General features: G+C 40.8%; 1 protein-coding gene across 1 annotated transcript in view; it reads left to right on the plus strand.

Annotated features, from left to right (window-relative positions):
* Nucleotides 1-17,898, plus strand: part of prex2 (phosphatidylinositol-3,4,5-trisphosphate-dependent Rac exchange factor 2) — a 93,979-nt gene that overhangs the window by 9,249 nt on the left and 66,832 nt on the right. The window contains exons 2-8 of the mRNA XM_005471820.4: nt 8,316-8,387; nt 9,265-9,387; nt 10,834-10,938; nt 13,325-13,426; nt 14,236-14,397; nt 17,013-17,146; nt 17,716-17,819. Of these exons, the coding sequence (XP_005471877.1) occupies nt 8,316-8,387; nt 9,265-9,387; nt 10,834-10,938; nt 13,325-13,426; nt 14,236-14,397; nt 17,013-17,146; nt 17,716-17,819 (802 nt within the window). The remainder of the gene's footprint in view (nt 1-8,315; nt 8,388-9,264; nt 9,388-10,833; nt 10,939-13,324; nt 13,427-14,235; nt 14,398-17,012; nt 17,147-17,715; nt 17,820-17,898) is intronic.

Here is a 17,898-nt window from a genome sequence, read left to right on the forward strand (position 1 = left end):
ACTGTATTTTATATGCTGTTGTGAGAATGTCAAATTCCTGCTTTTACAGTATTTTAATTGTTTCTCAGTTCTCATACACACAGCTTCCCAAAATAACACATATTATACAGATAAAAGGACTTTTGTTTACCAGATGATCATGTAAAATGAATTCTCACTGTGTACTCCGCTGTAAATTAAAACCAGAGGCTTTTATTGAGTTGTGCAGATGAGCTTTAATAGCCGCTTCCAAGTTGGAATTATTAACATTCCCTGTTGTATTTATAGCGTGTGTTTCCTGTATACATTCCCAGTGGAGGGGAAAAAGTCAGCTTGGGAAAGAGGACTAATGAGATGGGAAGCACAGGATGCCTCTTGGAGGTGTCATCAGAACCTGTTGAAGCCAGGAAGGGACCTGGCTTATTGCGGGAATTGCTACAAAGAGCCTTTTCTCTCTTTTCGGATGTCTCCCAGTGTGCCAGTGTGATCTCTGCACCAGAGACTGTTTGTCTCTCGTCAGTATTTGAAGGAAATTCAGTTTTTGCTTGCCAGGAATTTGGGGTGTGTGGATACGTGTGTGTGTGTGTCACAGACATGTGTGTAGGTGATTTACTCTGAATTTAGCCCTTAATACTGTTTTAATTCAAAAGCAGTTGTTCTGCACAGGAAAAATGGTAAAGGCAGCATACAGTATACTCATATCCTCCCTACAGAGCTGTTATGTTAAAAAGAAGGTCAAAGAGGCTCTCTCCTTCTTTTTTTCAATGCCTCTTCCTGCCTTTCCTTCCATCTTTGCCCTTCACTTCTCACCACTGCAGCACCTTCACACACTCAGGTGCTTTCAAAGCTTGCCCAGGGGTGCTGAACAGCTCACACCATTGTTACCGGCTCTCCGTTATTACTCTGCTTTACTTTTTAGACTACTGCCGTGGTAGACAGAAATATATGTCCAATATATATACACAAGCACACACACTGTACTCTAAAACACAGTTATGTTAATGAGCAAAGCGTCACAGTCTAGTGATTCACTCCAGTGGGCTTTTTCATGCTTGTGTGTCTGTCTCCAGCTTTGAATGGCTTTTGTCTCATCTTTGTTATTTGCTGATGAGACACCCTAGATCACAGATTGTGATGGAATGATAACAAGTGCATAGAGATGTCCCAATAAATTTTCAGGGGGGGTGCACACAGGATGTTTATGTGTATGTTTATTTATCAGTCACCACAACAAAGCAGATCAGCCAATTGTCCATGGACAAAAGGGGCAGTTTCTCTAATAGGCTCATAGAAAGGCCTATTTGTTCTTCTGGAGCGCTGCAGAAGAACCACTGCCAATGAACTTCCATTGGACCTTTTTCAGTAGTGAGCAACAGATCCCACATTACAGCAAAAGCAGTGTAATACTGTTAAGAGCACTAGTTTTGCTGACAGATGTGTTACTTCACATAATATTTTTACTCTGTTTAATAAAGCTGCGTCACCACTTTAATTTTAGGAAGAGCTTGTTGTTCTACAGTTGCACCAATTGATCCTCAAGGACTTAAAATGGTTGTTTTCCATTTGATACATCAAACACACCCTGTGTTCCTGCCCACTCTTTAAATGGCTCAAACTTGAATGGATTAACAGATGTTTGAGGCTAGCTTTGTACTCAATTCAAAGTCATTTTTGCACCATCGAAGCAGCTACATAACTTTTTCAGCTTTTCTAATCAGAGCAGCTTGTTTGCATTGTCTCGCTCTTTTTTTGGTTATTTTTAAGCACTCTTCTTTTTCCTCTCTCTGTGGTTCCTACCCTGCCACCGCATTCTGCTGGGCATGCCGAACATCCATGCACTTCACATTCTTTGCAGCCTCTGACACGAGCATGTGCTCTGGCTCGGCACATACAGCATTCATGTGCACATCCTTTATTTTGGAGCGCAGGAATGTCTGTCATTGTCCTCCTATCATGTCATAGCTAGCTTACTTATTTGAGGAAGCAAGTGACCTCCGTTTTTGACAAACTCCTTTGCTTGATACATGTGTTTCATTGACGAAGAGATGAACATAAACAAGGGGAGGGGCCAGTTCCGCCGATTGTATCTTTCCAGTCTGGTGGAGAGGTGCCGCGGGGACAGCGTTGCATAATATCCATTCACAAAATGTCCTGAACTACTTTGGTCCTCTGGCTAGCCTGTCTGCTGTTCTACTTTTGTATATGACACTGAAGTCCAGAGGACGCAGGGTGTAATCTGAGCTGCACGACTCCTGCAGATATTGAGCAAGCTGTCACTCATGTCAAAGTGTCTAGTTGTTAGTTCTGTTATTTGCTTAACCTGATGTCAGCTTCTTATTCCTAATCCTAGTGTCAGATTATTTAACTTCTCAAATAAGAGCAACACTGTATGCAAGAGCAAAGCAACGATTTACATTACCGTGCCTTTGCGGCCCACAGCATGTAGGCCTTTGCTGATTAATAGCATGTAGGGCCACATGCAGCGATTGCACCGAACTATTCATCACACCCATCTGCTCTGCAGAATAATGAAAACTTTAATGGGGTTTTAATGTGCTGTCCCCACCCTCAGCCATCAAAGTGACATTCCAGGTGATTATACCTGGGCCCGAGGGAACACAGTTTCTAAGCGTTTTCTTGTTGGATGCTGCTGATGGAAATTCATGGATTGGAAAGATTGTACTGTATGTCCTAATAGCAACCTTTGCTTGAATATATTTCTATTGGTGCATTTCCATGTAGTACACTATGCACTTTCTTGAACTGCGTAGTGCTGTCTCAAACTGAATGCCGCTTCCAACCACACATTTAATGCTGAATAATTATACACTGAAGGTGACAGCTTAACACAAATAAATACCAAACAATGCTACATCTGTTACATCAATGAGTGGAAAAAACTGTGCCAGTATTAGCGATGGTATAAAATATGGACCTAGCTGCCATGACATCACCTGTTGGTTTCTCGAGTCCTGTTTAAAGTGTCAATATGAGTATTTTCATTGTTGTCATTGGCTGCAACAATCTGGATGTGATGAGGAGGGGAGGGGGGGGGTCTGACTTCAAACCACTGATAATTCTTGATTTTAAAACATAGGACCAAGATTAATACAGTAGACTTTTTTTTTTTTTTTTTTTTTTTTATTCAGTATCACCCAAAATGAGTGAGTGAGCCCATAAACAAAGCAAGAAAGCATTTATCAGTGGTCAAAACAAAAAGTGGTTTTCCCTTAGACTTCTATTGAGGTTTTTCAGACATGTGACCACCAACCATGTGACATTAACTTCTCAGCTATTTTGGGCGTTTGCCAATCATGGTGATTATCTAGGATCATGTGAATAAGGCCCCAGTCACACTGGCTTAGAGACCAGTCCATGGTCATCTTGCAACCTTCAGGTGTGAAGGAAAAATGAGTATTCCACGTCCAGTTGAGAGTGGTTGCTGGGGGTTGATGGCGAACGCTGGGGAAAACTGATTGCTAAAACCTCCAGAACAATAACCAACCTACCCTTTACTAAGTATACATAGTATACCATCCGTGTACTCTGTAGTGCATTGCATGTATTCGATTTGAACACACTTTTGCACAAGTAAAAGTACCGAAGTATGTGATTTGAGACAGGAGTAGAGTTTTTTCACCCCCACACCCCAACCAAGACCACCACACCCACCCTCAGGTCTGTATTTCACTGTATCTGCTAACATGTTATTTTTTTTTTTTTTAACCTCCTCTGATTTAGCACTGCATCAACAATCATGTCAGAAACAGAGTTTCACTCTCAGCCCTCGAGATTCTGTAACACTAGAGGTGAAAATGAGTAGCAAGGGGGTGATGGATCTAGTCCTTTTTAAGTTGTCGTTAAGACACTAAGCACCACTTTTTCAGTGTGAGAACTGCTGTTAACTAAATGTAGAATATTTAACTGGATTCAGAGCATCAGGAGACTCAAATAAATCCTACAAATAGTTTTTGTCAGTCGCTTGCCTGATCGTTGACATCAGAACTCCCTGCAAAGGTAAACTTGTGCAGGTTCTGTCTGCCACAGTAGCTCCAGTATTTAGAAAGTCTTGCTATGAAAGGCACCTCTGAAGATATTTCTCTCCCACAGTTTGATGGTTTTGCAACTGATGTTGCAGCTGCTTTAATGTGCTGATAGGGAGGAACAGTCCACTCCTGAAAAAAGCAACACTAACCTGACCATCATTCACTACGTCACAGTTAGAACCCGTGGTGCATGATAGCATAAAGCACATTATAAAACCAAATCATGTTCATATATTAATTCTAAAACTCATTATTTCATATGAATATTGAAATTAAATGACACAGCTGACCAAATAGCGCTAAGTGGCAATGGGATTTAGTACTGGCAGGTTGAGACTGAGAATATAGCAGATGGATAACTTTCATTAACATAACCGGACGCTCTACAATACTCTTATTGAGGGTGTGGTTGTGTTTGAGTTCTTAACTTGTTTAGTTGGAGTTCAAAATTGGTCTATAAATGTTACATTGACAGCAGTAGTAAATACTCTAACATACTTCAGAGTATTGAAGGCCACTTTTTTCCTTCATTTTCATGAAAGAGGAAGAAAAATGTTGGTAAATGATTAAAAATTGTAATTACGTATCTTTTAGAAATCCGGTAGTGATTGAAGAGAGTATTTAAACCATAAAGACCTTCCATAAATGAAACACAACTTGTTGTTCAGTATTTTATCCTTGTTTCTTTACATCTTTGGTCTCAGAAGCCATGACATTGACCATGAACAGCTCCCACTGAGCTCTGCAGCCACTGAAGTCTGCTTGCGATTCAGCAGTGGTCAGCGCCCAGACACAGTGCATTGCTGCAAGAAAACACATACTGCAAAAAAAATGCATTTCTCTTGTCACAAGGACAGAATAGCAAATAAGAAGGAGATTAGTAAGAAGGTGTTTTTTTGTTTTTGTTTTTCTCTTTTTGTTGTTTTTGTTTCAATGAACTCACATTAAATTTAAAGAAGGTTTAAAGAAAATGACCTTCAAAAATTATTATAAAATCCATTTTCAATGAACTTTGTTTCACGCTACTAATTATTATCATATTGGCAAGAACTGTTAATAATATTACAACCAAAGCTTTAAGCCATAAAACAGATGCTCTGTTCTATGATGCAGTGAAGAGACACTCCACTAACCAAATGAGACTGGATTTGGATGGCATAAGTGCTCGATTTAGATACATGCTGTTAGGTGTTGCAATGGTCGCCCTGGATACTGTTACTGTGTCCATATATTCAGCCAGTCGAATTCCCATTCACTGTCCGTGGAGCTGTTCCAGAACTAGTCTCTTTAACAACAACAACAAGGCACTTTTGGCAGTCGGTTCGGAAGAGATGTGTTCGTTTCCACAAATCAAGCCCGAGGAATAACGTCCATAATGTCTCAGATTAATTGTTCAGACTAATGCTTTTTTTTCTTTTCTTTTCTTTTTTTTAACACAAGCCTTTTCATGGTGACAAAACCTTTTTTCATTTTTTATCTCCATCCAATCCAATTTAGAGTCCTCGCCTTCCGTTGTGTCTCATGCTTTTTTTAATCTGATAAGCATCTCGAGGTGTATCCTGACGTTCTGCAGCAGAGCTCTACTTAACTGCAGATATGCAGGATAATTAGTGAGTTGCAGATATAGAGATTATTTCCTGTTGAGTAGACCTTTCATTATTAGAAGTGATACTCTGTAAAGGCTGTCTTTGGTGATAGGAAGCACTGTTTTGATGAAAATTGCTCAGCTGAGGTCATACACTATAAGCCCCGGCGGGCCTTTGCGAAGGCCTGACGGGTTCTGCTTAGTGTTTGTACATATTAGAATTGCTAATCAGATGCTAATGCTAGTGAGTGGCAGAGTTGCGAGGCAAGGCAGCTACAGAATGGTAATCAGCATGAAGTTGGCCTACAACAAAGAGGCTGATTATTTAAGCCCCACTCGTTGCATTTTTTTTTTCCGTTCCAACCACAAATCTAGATTCGTACATTTGCTTGTGCATTTCCTTTTGAAGTGCAGCTTGACGTCAGTACTATGTGATTAAAAAGATTTCAGTAATTTTTTCATGTCGGCTTGTTTTCTTACAACGGTTAACAGAACATTGGCTTTGTAATTAGCTTGAAATGTAGATTTTACCACCAATCTAGCGCCACCCGCTTTCCATCTGTTCACAATTAATCAAGTGAAACTGTTCAATAAGCTTACTATAGTCACAGCCGCTCACTTAGATCTCAGTGGCAAGGAATAACTCTTGGCTTGTGTGCTCATTAAAGTAACCTGTTAACATGCTTTGTGGTTGTATTATGTTAGCTTGCTCAGGTCAGGCTGGCTGCTGTGTGGCTGCAGTGGGTGACAGATGGCATTATGGCCCTCAGTGGGGCAGTAAGCGGATGCCCATGGTTAGGGTTAACTGCAAAGACAGATGTAAGTTTTTGTTGCTTGAAGTGACTGCGCGTCAGTGTGGAGTTTGATCACGTTGATGTTTACAGAACTGCTGTTGCTGCTTTCTGTCCAATGAATGGGTTGCTGAAATGTCAGTGTCAGTCTGTTGTATTGTACTTCAGTCTCTCGTCTGTCATGTCGCATTGGCTCGGACTGGTGTGACAGGCCATTGATTGAGTTATAATTCATCATATTGTCACGGCGGATGTGGTTTGAATGGATCTGGTTCAACACATTGTTTTTGCGTCAGCTTTCTTTCATCTTTGTAAATTTGACTTCATGTTCATGAATCTTACCACAGTTTAATAGGCGTAATAGTAGAGCCTGACTGATATAGGATTTTTAATACTGGTAGTGACATTTGAGGATTTAAAAAATCAGATATAGATCCTTTTTTTTTTCCCTTTGTACTGTTTTACAAATTTGCCTAACAAGTGAAAAATCCCTGGTTTGATCCCAGGTGGAAACACAAATCACCCTTAAACAACTGAAAATTAGCTGCTCTTCTACTGAAAAACGGTACAAATAACAAACTGTTAACGAGTTGCTCTACACGCAGCTCTACCTGACACATTTTGCTTTAGCAAACAAAAGCAGATTCCTATACAAATACAGACATCAGGTACTTTCAGTCCATAAATCAGTTCACCTCTATATAATAGAGGCCAAACATTTTCATTCTGTGCTGTTCTTTCTGCCTTAAATACCATTTAGAAGATGCATTAAGTTGTTTTTTTATATACAGTTGATATAACTGTATCAACAACTCCTCCTTCCCCACTGCTATCAGACTCTGAACATCTGACCTATTTTAACAGTAATAATAATTTTTGCACATCAGGTCATCTCACATATCAAACCAGCATATTAAGCTCAGCTCTTTTGCACATAAATCTATTTAATACTTCAGTTTTTTTGCCTCCATTTATTTTATATTATTAGAAATGCTTTTTTCTTTGCACACATGACAATAAACTCTTTGAATCTTGAATACAGTTTCATGATTTTTGTAACAATGACATTTCTTGAGTGCTGCTTAATTAACTCTTAAAGTTTTCAGCAAGAAAAAGTTTGGTTTTGAAAAAAAAAGTAACATTTTTAGCTATTGACAGTAATTTCACATCTGCTTAATATTTTATAAAAGTTTAGATTTTTCAGCCTTGCTTCTGATTTCATCACAGCTTCCCTGGAGTAAAGCCGTATACGAGCATCCATCAAAATGAAAACGATGCAGCAAATTGAAGGTGGATCGCTTTCTGCCAAACCCTATCCCAAGCACTCCACACATGCAGCAAACGTAAAGATTCTCACCCGGTACCCACTGATGGATGTCTTCGTCTTTAAAAGCTCTCCCTTAGGCAGAGTTCAGAAAATGACTAATTTCTCCTTAGTCCCCTTTTAGCACTACATTTGAAGCACACCTTCTTAATTTGCCATTCTCAGAAAGTTCCCTGAAGCATTAAATGGGTTGTCGGGCGCTTATGCAGCAAAGCAGCCTGGGAACCAGCGTCCTCGGAGACTGAAGAAAGTTAAGAGCACTTTCCATCCATCTCAGTTCACACACTGTTGGCCTTTACGATTCACATCCAAAGCCACTTAACGCTGCCTTTGAAATACCATGAGCTGCAATTTTTTTTTTTCCTCCCCCCATCTAGTGTAAAGATTGTATTTCGCCAATATCAGGTGTCCATTGTGAAGGTTACCAATTTACTGTGGCTGTGAAGAGTTGCAGCTGCACACAGAAAGCCTCAAATCTTGTCTTCTATTCAGCCCGTTTAAGGTTCAAGAGATCAAATGCCAAAAAGCAATTTACCGTGGGACCGGTTCCACAGTGTTAACTGTTGTTTTCCTTTTCTGCTCTGCTTCAGGTGTTCCTGCATCGTCTCAATCAGTACGCAGCCACCAAAATCGAAAAGAACGTCACAGAGGAAACGGTGAAGGTGAGAAGCAGTCTTTTGCTCTGACACTGCACTCAGCAGCAAAAGTTTCATTTAAAAATTAAGCTTTTTTTGGAGGGGGGTGGGGGTTCTTTCAACCTGAAACAGCATAAAGTTCTGGACTGTAGAAGAAGCAGTGGGTGATCCAGGAAGCAGCTGTAAATATATTCTATTTTTAAATTATCCCAGCTGGAGGATAATAAAGGATGCTCTCTCACAGTGGGAGCGTTTCTTCTCTGAGCTTGCTTACTTTTGAAGGTAAACATGCATTCACTGGATATTTACTGAATGTCCCGTGTTTTTGGAACGCGTCCCCTCATGTTCTGATTTGTTTGGGAACATGCTGACGGGGGTTTTAGATAACGAAAAGGGTCATCGCTGCAAAGGCCGACAGCTGCGATGCCACCAAGTGCTCCAAAATGGAAACGCAACGATCGGATTTGCCCAGATGTTTTTTCTTTTTTCCTTGGTATCACTAGCTACTAAATTTATTCTGGCCTTAGAACGCCCATGAAAGACTTCTGGTTTTCATGCTTTGGTTTCATTTCACTCACTTCACTTATCCAGCACAGTTTTTTTTCTTTAATATCGCCACAAAAATGACATAAATAAGGGCAGAAGTCAACACCACATGAAGGCTAAGTTTCCACACAACAGATCTTAACATTGTGTTCCTTTTTTTTTTTTTTCTTTCTGTTAAAATATCTCTAATTATGTTTGAAATTCAAATATCAAAGAGATCTTAAGCTAAGATACTCATTACAAAGAAACCTCGGTTTTTATTCCGTGGCCATCAAAGCACCACCGACCACAAGAGGAAGCATATGCCAAAGTATTGATTCTCTCTCTGCCTCTCTTTCTCCCTCTCTCTCTCTTTTAGGTCTTATTCTCTAACATTGAGGAGATTCTGGCTGTTCACAAAGACTTCCTGTCCATGGTGGAGGAGCTCCTGCAGCCCGACCCTCACGCTCACCATGAAATCGGTCGCTGCTTCTTGCACTTTGTACGTAACTCGTGCAACTCGTGCTTCTGCAAATTGAATGTCAACTCAACGCATTTTAATTACGATGTCTTGTCCAAGCTCTTAAAGCTCCGTGGCACTGATGCTATCTCCCTTCGTAATTCTCCTCAGTTCACTGGAGCGTGTGATCTGAAAAAGGGGGGGAAAAAACCCTCTGTCGGGGCTTCGGTGCACAGTCATGCCGACGTGCTCCACGTGTTGTCAATTTAACTCACGGTGAGAGTGCCCACATGTGCGATATGCCTGATAGAGCTCTGATATACTGCTCTTTCCCACTGTATATCACAGTTCTTTGATGCGAAGCCTTGAGGCACGCTGGCATATAACGGTCTTCGAAGTCTAATAAATCTGAGCGTCCTTCTGTTGAGTCTAAGGCAAGTTTGTCGGTCGCGTCTTGCTGCTGCTCGTACAGGTGCAAGAGAGATGACCTGGCAGTATAAGTGGTACATTTAGGTTTATGACGTGACCTCATTAGCAAGATGGGATATACTGAAAACTCATGACCATAATTCAGTCATGAGCAGTCATGTGTGTCCATAGAGATGAAACAAATTAGACACGCCTAACGTATTATGCAGCGTTTTTCAGAGTTTCCTACTCTGTAGTGATTTGTTGGTGCTATAAAAGTTTCACGAAAGAATTACACAATCTACTCCAGAAACACAAAAAAGCCAGCCAGCTGGGCAGCGCAACTCCCTCTGTGACTCAGGCCCGAACATTAGTTCATGCTGGCTGAAGACTTTCCTTTTGGGACTGCATTGGAATCAGTCAATCAATCCCAAGGCCAGAACATAAACAATTTGGGTGTTCGTAAATAGTCTTCCTAGAAAACACGATTCGAGTCGGGCGATCTGTAAAGTTAATCATAAAGTTCTGTTTTTGTATGCGCTCCCGCTTGTTTTGACAGTTATGTCTCTTCAGATCACCCGCTTTGTCTTCTGCGGCACAGCAGCACGGCTGAAGACTGTGTACTATTTTTGCTGCTTTGTAGTGACTTTGTAGTGAGTGATTTAGAGGCTGTGTGGTCTGGGCGCGCTGCGAAAGACAATGAGTATGGATGTCATATGAATGGCTTTGGTGGAAGGTTGTCGGTCATATGGCTGCGAGGCAGATGACAGGATATGATCGCTATTATGTATTTGGTGATGAGTGGGACGAATAATTTATATCTTCTCAATTATATATATGTGCTCTCCAGTCAGTTTGCCTCTTTCTCTCTCTCATCTTTCTTTATTTTACAGTCAGTTTTTCTGTCTTCTTTCCTGCCCTGTCTGGGTTCATTTGTTTTCTGATGCCCTCCTCTCCTTTCCCATTTTTCTGTTTGACTTTGTTGCCCTCTTTCTGTTGCTTTCTGACTATAATTTCTGCTCCTTACACGTCCCTCTTTTCTTTTCTTTTTTTCACCTTGACTTTTTCTGGCTCTTACAGAGGAGCCGTTTTCAGATTTATGACGAATACTGCGGGAACCACGAGAAGGCCCAGAGGCTGCTGCTGGAGCTCAATAAGATCAGAAATGTCAGGACATGTTTACTGGTGAGAAGAGACTGCGAACCTTTGTGTATTTGAAGAAACTGTAAGCAGTCTTATAAATGTATGTGTTTAGGTTCAGTAACAATTAAATTGTAAGTTCAAGCCTAAATCTGAGAAATCTGTTTTAGTTCTTGGTAAAACTGAAACATGATTTCTGGAACAATTAAAGCTTCTGAGGTGATTTCTAAGGGCCACTACACACTCTCCTGGGCATACAAACACGCAGTCACCCACACATAGCAGCTGGACAGTGTAAAACCCTCTACTCTGTGTCCCAGTTTGTTTGACAGTGATGTGGCTCTGCCCCTGTGTGTGGGCTGACTCCCACTTCCTGTTCCGACGCTCTTAGAAACTTTCACTTCCACAGGGGAGCATCGTGTTGCGAGAACAAAAGTTGACTACGTTCCCACTGCTGGATTGTGTTTAGGGAGGTCAAAAAATGTGCACATTTTTCTTCTCTGTTTATGCACAGGTCCCCACTCATAGTTTCATCCTCTGTTAATAATTTTGGCTCCTTTTTTTGTGTATGACAGTTATAAGCATCTCATCACACCCTGTGTTTGGAGACAATGAAAAGATGTCTTCTTCCAGTAAAGAGTTAAACACCTAGAAAAACTAGAGTATGACGGCAGGTCTGCTTGTATTGATTGGAGACGTCTGTGGGGAAGTGTATGACCTTTGCTCAGACTGTAATTGATAGGGTGAGAGACAAATGTGCACATGCATGTACTATATACAACTATATAGAAAAGTGGTGTCTTTAATCTAAGGAGGCAGTTTAGCCAAAGATATTAACCGACACTGATCTGCTGTGGTCTTTATAGCCTTGACCCTTGGGTAACCTAGCCTGCCATCAGGGCCGTTTGGGTCTCGTGTTACCCTCCAAGCTCCAGTCAGCCATGAGCTTATATACTTCAGGTCATCTCCCAGACCCTACAGTAACCAAGATGGGGATATCCGCTCCATATAACCTCCACTATAACCTCCGCTATAACCTTTGGCCTGCTGACATATATAAAATCTGGTTTAGTGTTTATATTCAGCAGTACCTCTTCTAAATTTCAGGTGAGAGAAAGGTGTGATTGAATATTACCTCATAATTTGCAACCTACCACATGAATTGTCACGCTGAGGGAGAAAAGTTAAACTCATAGTTTGTGGATAGCAGTGTTGGTCAGGGTCGCGATTCCAAAACATGGCTATAAATAACCCAGAAAATACTTCTTACCAAAGTGTAGGTAGAAAGATTACTTCACCTATTAAAATGAAAGAATTGACGGGACTTGAACAAATTGGAGCAGAAAAGTTAACTAAATGGTTCAAATAGCTTTCTAAATTCATGGCTAACTGTTGAAATGTTTTAGCTAAAGGCTAGTCATAGACAAATAAACACAGCTGAAGTATAGCCAGCTAGCTTAAATTTGGAATAATAAAGTTGTCAATAATTTTGCTAAAAGTATAGCTGTAAGTTAAATGTTAGCTAACTCTAAGGGTTAACAGTTGAAATAGCAAGATAAAATCATGGCTAAACATTGAAATGGTTAGCTAATGGCACAAACACATTTTCAACGGTTACATCACTTAAAAGAAATAATTAGCTGTTAAATAGTTCAGTATCATTTTCTTAATTTATTGAAGACGAAAATATTTTCACAGCTTTTTGCTAATTTATGCTAACACATAAAGTTTTGTGTATGCATTCACTGTATTTTGACACCTGTTTGACCTGTAGCTGCCACACTTATGTCTTTCGCTTTTAATAGGGTAATTAAGACTGGTTAAAAGCATTGCATTAAATGCACAGGAATGACACTATCAATACCCAGCTAATATTCACCAAATGTACTCATAAAAATATAGATATACTACATCTGTTTCTTAACAAACATCAAACATTGTCTCACGGTGTCGTCACCCATATTCTCGCTTCACTTCAAGTGAAACTCAGAATCCACTTTAAAATTCTGATATTAACATAAAAAGCTCTTCACGGTCAGGATCCTGCTTATATGGCAGAGCTACTCAGACCAAGGTCAAGGTCTGCTAACTGTTGAGCGCTCTTATTTTAAAACTGGAGGCTTTTTAGGTTGTAGCGTCCAAACTTTGGAACAGCCCGCTTGAACAGACTGCTGAAAACTCATTTTATAGGTTAGCTTCTTCATAATCTTTCTCAAATACTTTACATCTCAGGTGTGTATGTTGCAATGAATGTAACACTATATATATATGAATCTGTGTGCTGGAACATTCATACTTACCTTTTACTAGCTTTAAAGCACTTTGTAATATGAATTGCTTTATTATTAGTACGAATTCTCTGACAGTGTTTCATATTTAATTTAGCACAACTCTCCTCTCCTCTGTTATCCTCTCCTCTTGATCCCACCAGAACTACATGTTGCTGGGAGGCAGAAAAAACACAGAGGTCCCACTGGAGGGATATCTGGTAGCTCCTATTCAGAGGATTTGCAAGTACCCGTTGCTGCTCAGAGTGAGTATAGTCTTGTGCACGCTAACCATGTGTTAAAGAGATACCACACCCATGCGCCACCTCTGTAGAGTAACTTCTTCCCCTGTTTTCGTCCAACCACACCTAGTCATTAGTTAGGGCTGTCCCATCCTACTCACATCAACCTCTCCCTTGCTAATGAAACACTGGCCTCATATTCTAACACGTCTCTGCTTTAGTTCCCTGGCACAGCCACATTGCAGGAATAACACGAGGCCTATCATCACCTCCCCGGCCCAGCTGCGCTTTCAGACACTTTGACTGGGCTCATTCACACTGGCACTCTAGGTTGTTAGTTTTGAAGTTTCCATTTTTGAATGTGAAACGTGAGTGAAATGAAATACATTTTCAAAGGCTTGTTTGAGTCGGTGATCTGAGCTGTCCCATTTCATTTATCTTGTTATGATCTATTAATTCTCCCAGGCGCTTTCTAAACAGCCACCAACATATGCGCAGAGATGTTATGATAATAAGGGGGTAATCCAATGCGCTGCGTTTTTGAAGACTTTCAGCTGCCAGGGCCGTAAAGTAACACCAATACATCCAGAAGAGTGTAAATTGTGCACTCATAGTAGCTGACATGCTAAAACACAGTGTTTAGACTACAGATTATGAGATTGGCATTTCAGTAGAAGGGTTTAAACCACTAAACTCAAAAACCACGAGAGAGTGAAAAGTGAAGTGCTTTTCATGATGGAGCAATATTTGCCAGCTATTCTTCCAACTGTGTCGCTTTAATTATACTTTTCTGTGAAGTTATGTGACATTTTGTGTGATCTGTACATGCGTAGGAGCTGCTTAAGAGGACCCCGAAGAAGCACAACGACTACGCTCTGGTACAGGAGTCTCTGCAGGTGATGAAAGAGGTGTGCTCCAGCATCAATGAGGCCAAGCGACAGATGGAAAAATTGGAGATTTTAGAGGAATGGCAGTCGCATATCGAGGGCTGGGAGGTGAGCCTCAGTAAAGCGTGTTTAATGATTTATTTCATTAACTTTCACTTAACGTCTTGCTGTATTTCAGAGTTTTGGGGATTTTTTGTTTTGTTTTTGTCCTAAGCTGAGCTTTCACTACTTAAGCTGAAAGTCATGACTTATTTAAAGTTACTCAGCCCTGTGCCAGCAAGAATTCCACATGGCCTGACTTGTGTAGCCTTTTAAGCTTTCGCATACTCGCTGGGAACAATGACTTGTATTCACAATAGCCATACTTCTTCTGCATGGTTGAGTTAAAGCCGTCATGCTTTGTGGTGAGCAGTCTGATCATCATCGGGTAGATTGCACTTCTTTGTATGTAGGGTTATTTTTCCCCCCCGTAGGTAGGCTTGATAAGGGGTCGTAGCAGTTGGAAAAAGTGTAAAAAGTGATGGTAATTGTACAGAAAGAGGGCAGAATACTTATGTAATTGACCTGGCTTCATGTGAAGGGGCCTTAAGGCTTCCAGCACACATGCACACAGAGAGATGCTGCAGTGTTGATAGAGCCTTTTCAGGCAGCAACAGATATTTGTTTCTAAATAGAAAACAGGCTTTTTGACTAAAATGTTTAGAGTTTCTTGCGTTTGACTGAGTTGTTCTAGTTTTTCTATGGTCACCCACAACTTTAAAGAGTTGCTGTAGTATTAGCAGGATGCCTTTTAGTGCGAGTGTTTTGCTTTACAGTAAAATATATGGCAGGAACTTCAATAGTGATCCATTAATACAGTTTAAATCCAACCCAAAACCTCAATGTAAGGCCATTATACAGGTTTTAGGTTTACAGAGCGACACACAAACACACACAAATCTAAGAATAGCGTAATCAGAGTCAGGCTTAGTTTTTGGGTGGGGTGACATCTTGTGTTTAACATAATCCTGGCTGTAGCTACTTTGCAGTTTCCCCTCAGTACTTTTTATTAATTGTAAACATTAGCTCATTCTGGAGCTGGACCCTGCAACTGCTGCACGCCAGGCTCTCTGGCTCTAAATGAGATGGAACTAAGAGGGAGAGAAGAGAGGGGGGGGAAAGAACTGAGTGATGGTTGTATCTTGTTTTTCTGTGTGGGTGTTTTTGAGGTATTTCAGTGGGATGAGGAGTGATTGTGAGAGCCGCTGTTTTTTTTTTCCATTTCTGCTCCTCCTCCTGGGATGATTGCTTGTTAGCGCTGACCCGCTCCACTGCTGGCCACCCTCGGGGCATCCTGGCAGGTTCACCTCCCGTGTGAGAAGCAGGGCTGTGGCCCAAAGTGGTCGCCATGATTGTGTGCTGCCAGCATTCGTCAGGGTAGTGATTGCCAGTTGGTTAGTGTTGCTTGTGTCTGTGTTTTGTCACTGTGCGCTATAAAAATATGTTAATTTTAGACTAGAGGGTTGTAGTTTCAAGTTTCATTTCACATTCTGTTCTCTAGTTTAATTAGCATGCTTAAAATGTACTTGAGTTGTAGAGTTTGCTTGATTTGGCTTCCTTAGCTTAAAAAATTCTCTCATCTCTCGAGGTAATTGGCAAATACCACTTCAGAGCTCAATGCTTTATTTTTTTTCCTCTTAATTAATGGCATATCCTGCTTTGCAATTGTTATGAATCATTGTCTTACTATGAAAGTAGATGCTTGAATTCTGGATGAAACGGATGATTGAGGGTTTGAAGTGTGAAGCTTTTTTATGGAGCACGGTTAATATAAAAAAACAAGTGAAAAATGCTGCAAAAGAAGTGCAAATTTAAGTGAATGGGACGGAGGCTCTGCTAAAAGCATGTCTAACACAAAGAGGAAGTGTCAGTTCTTCCATTAAGGACACGCTGCTTTACAATCTGGACCGGTGTGATGTTGCCATTGGCCCCTTCAAGTGACCGAGACCTCTTTCTGTGTCTGGTGCGCACACATTGAAAAGCTGCAAATTAGTTTAACATCTGGTCATGGGCCCTTGAAAGAGTGGGAGAGTTAAAAAGAAAAGTGTGGAGGAAGGAATAAAAGATAGCGAAGAACAGAGCAGGGGAAGAAAAGTGAAAAATGATCAGCAGAAGGGAAGGGAGGAGAAGAAGGGGGGGAAAAAAAGAAGTGGGATAGGTTTTGGCCCGCCCGTGTCTCCGTCGGGAGCACATTTTCCGCCTCTGTGTGCATGGGGGTTATTTTTAGCTCTGGAGGGCTGATCAAACGTGGTACATAAATTCCCAGAGCAGGCAAGGTAAGGGGAAAAGACAGCACACTTTATCACTTGCAGCAGGAACCCCAACCAATCTGGTGACCAGACGTGACAGTGCAGCACATGGTTGGACTGGACGGGATGTTGTTCTGTAGAGGCTATTAACGGCCGCGCGTTTTTAAAATCCCACAGCAATCTGCTGTGAGGAAGCGGGCGTGTTTTTACAGACCCCTGAGAGTGGGAAGAGGAAAAGGCTGGGCTCTGTAGTCCCTCCTCCTGTTCAGACAATATACGTGAATGCTAAATGCCACAGTTTATATACTTTACTATTGTTTAAAATTAAAACTTGAACTTTGTGCACAAATTCCCACGTCTCTCATGCATGTTAATGACAACTCACCTGTTTTTTTTTGTTGTTGTTTTTTTTCCTGCACCATTGTCCATTTCCAGGGTTCAAATATCACAGACACATGCACGGAGATGCTAATGCAGGGTGTCCTGCTGAAGATTTCAGCTGGGAACATACAAGAGAGGATTTTTTTCTTGTTCGACAAGCTTCTGGTCTACTGCAAGAAGAAAAATAGGTGACTTTTTATTCATTACTCTTCTCCAGAGAGAATGAAAATATTGTTTGTGCTAATTCCTGTGCGTCTGTCCTCCTACAGAACATTTAAAGTACAGACTTTATAAATAATTCACTGCACCGTTCCTTTCCTCTTACTGTGGGAAGTATTTTAGGTTCTGTTTTGTGAGGGAGTTGGAAAAACGTTTAAGGAGGCAGAGATGGAAGACTCATATTAGAAAAGGATTTAGACGAAATTTTGGGTGCTTAATCAAGGTAGGGATATGAACCACTACGTTTGGGTAGTATTTTCCTTTTAGATTGATCTTTCAGATAATCTTCGGATGCAAATAATACGACATTTATTCCGATCAGGCAAAGCTGAATCGTGAAACTCCTCTAATTAATGTGTGTTTGGCAGCAGAAAACCGGATGAATAAGCTGAGTATACAGTATCAAGTATTACGTGTAAAGTATTTTGCTACTGATTACCTCTGATGTCAAAATAGGCTGGTCAGTGTGACTAACTGTCCACTAAATATGATTTAAGTGTTCAAGGATTAATCATCGTCTTGTTTCTCTCCGTCAAAGGCGTTTAAAAAACAGTAAGACGTCCACAGAGGGCCCTCGCTACCTGTTCAGGGGAAGAATCAGCACTGAGGTGATGGAGGTGGAAAATGTGGATGATGGCACAGGTGAGCAGTGCTTTAAAGGAAGATACTCCATTTATTTTGGACAGATGCTGTTTGAGTTTATTATTTTTTGTCATTGCCT

The sequence above is a fragment of the Oreochromis niloticus genome, linkage group LG9 (genome assembly GCF_001858045.2).
Source record: "Oreochromis niloticus isolate F11D_XX linkage group LG9, O_niloticus_UMD_NMBU, whole genome shotgun sequence".
Classification (NCBI taxonomy): Eukaryota; Metazoa; Chordata; class Actinopteri; order Cichliformes; family Cichlidae; genus Oreochromis; species Oreochromis niloticus.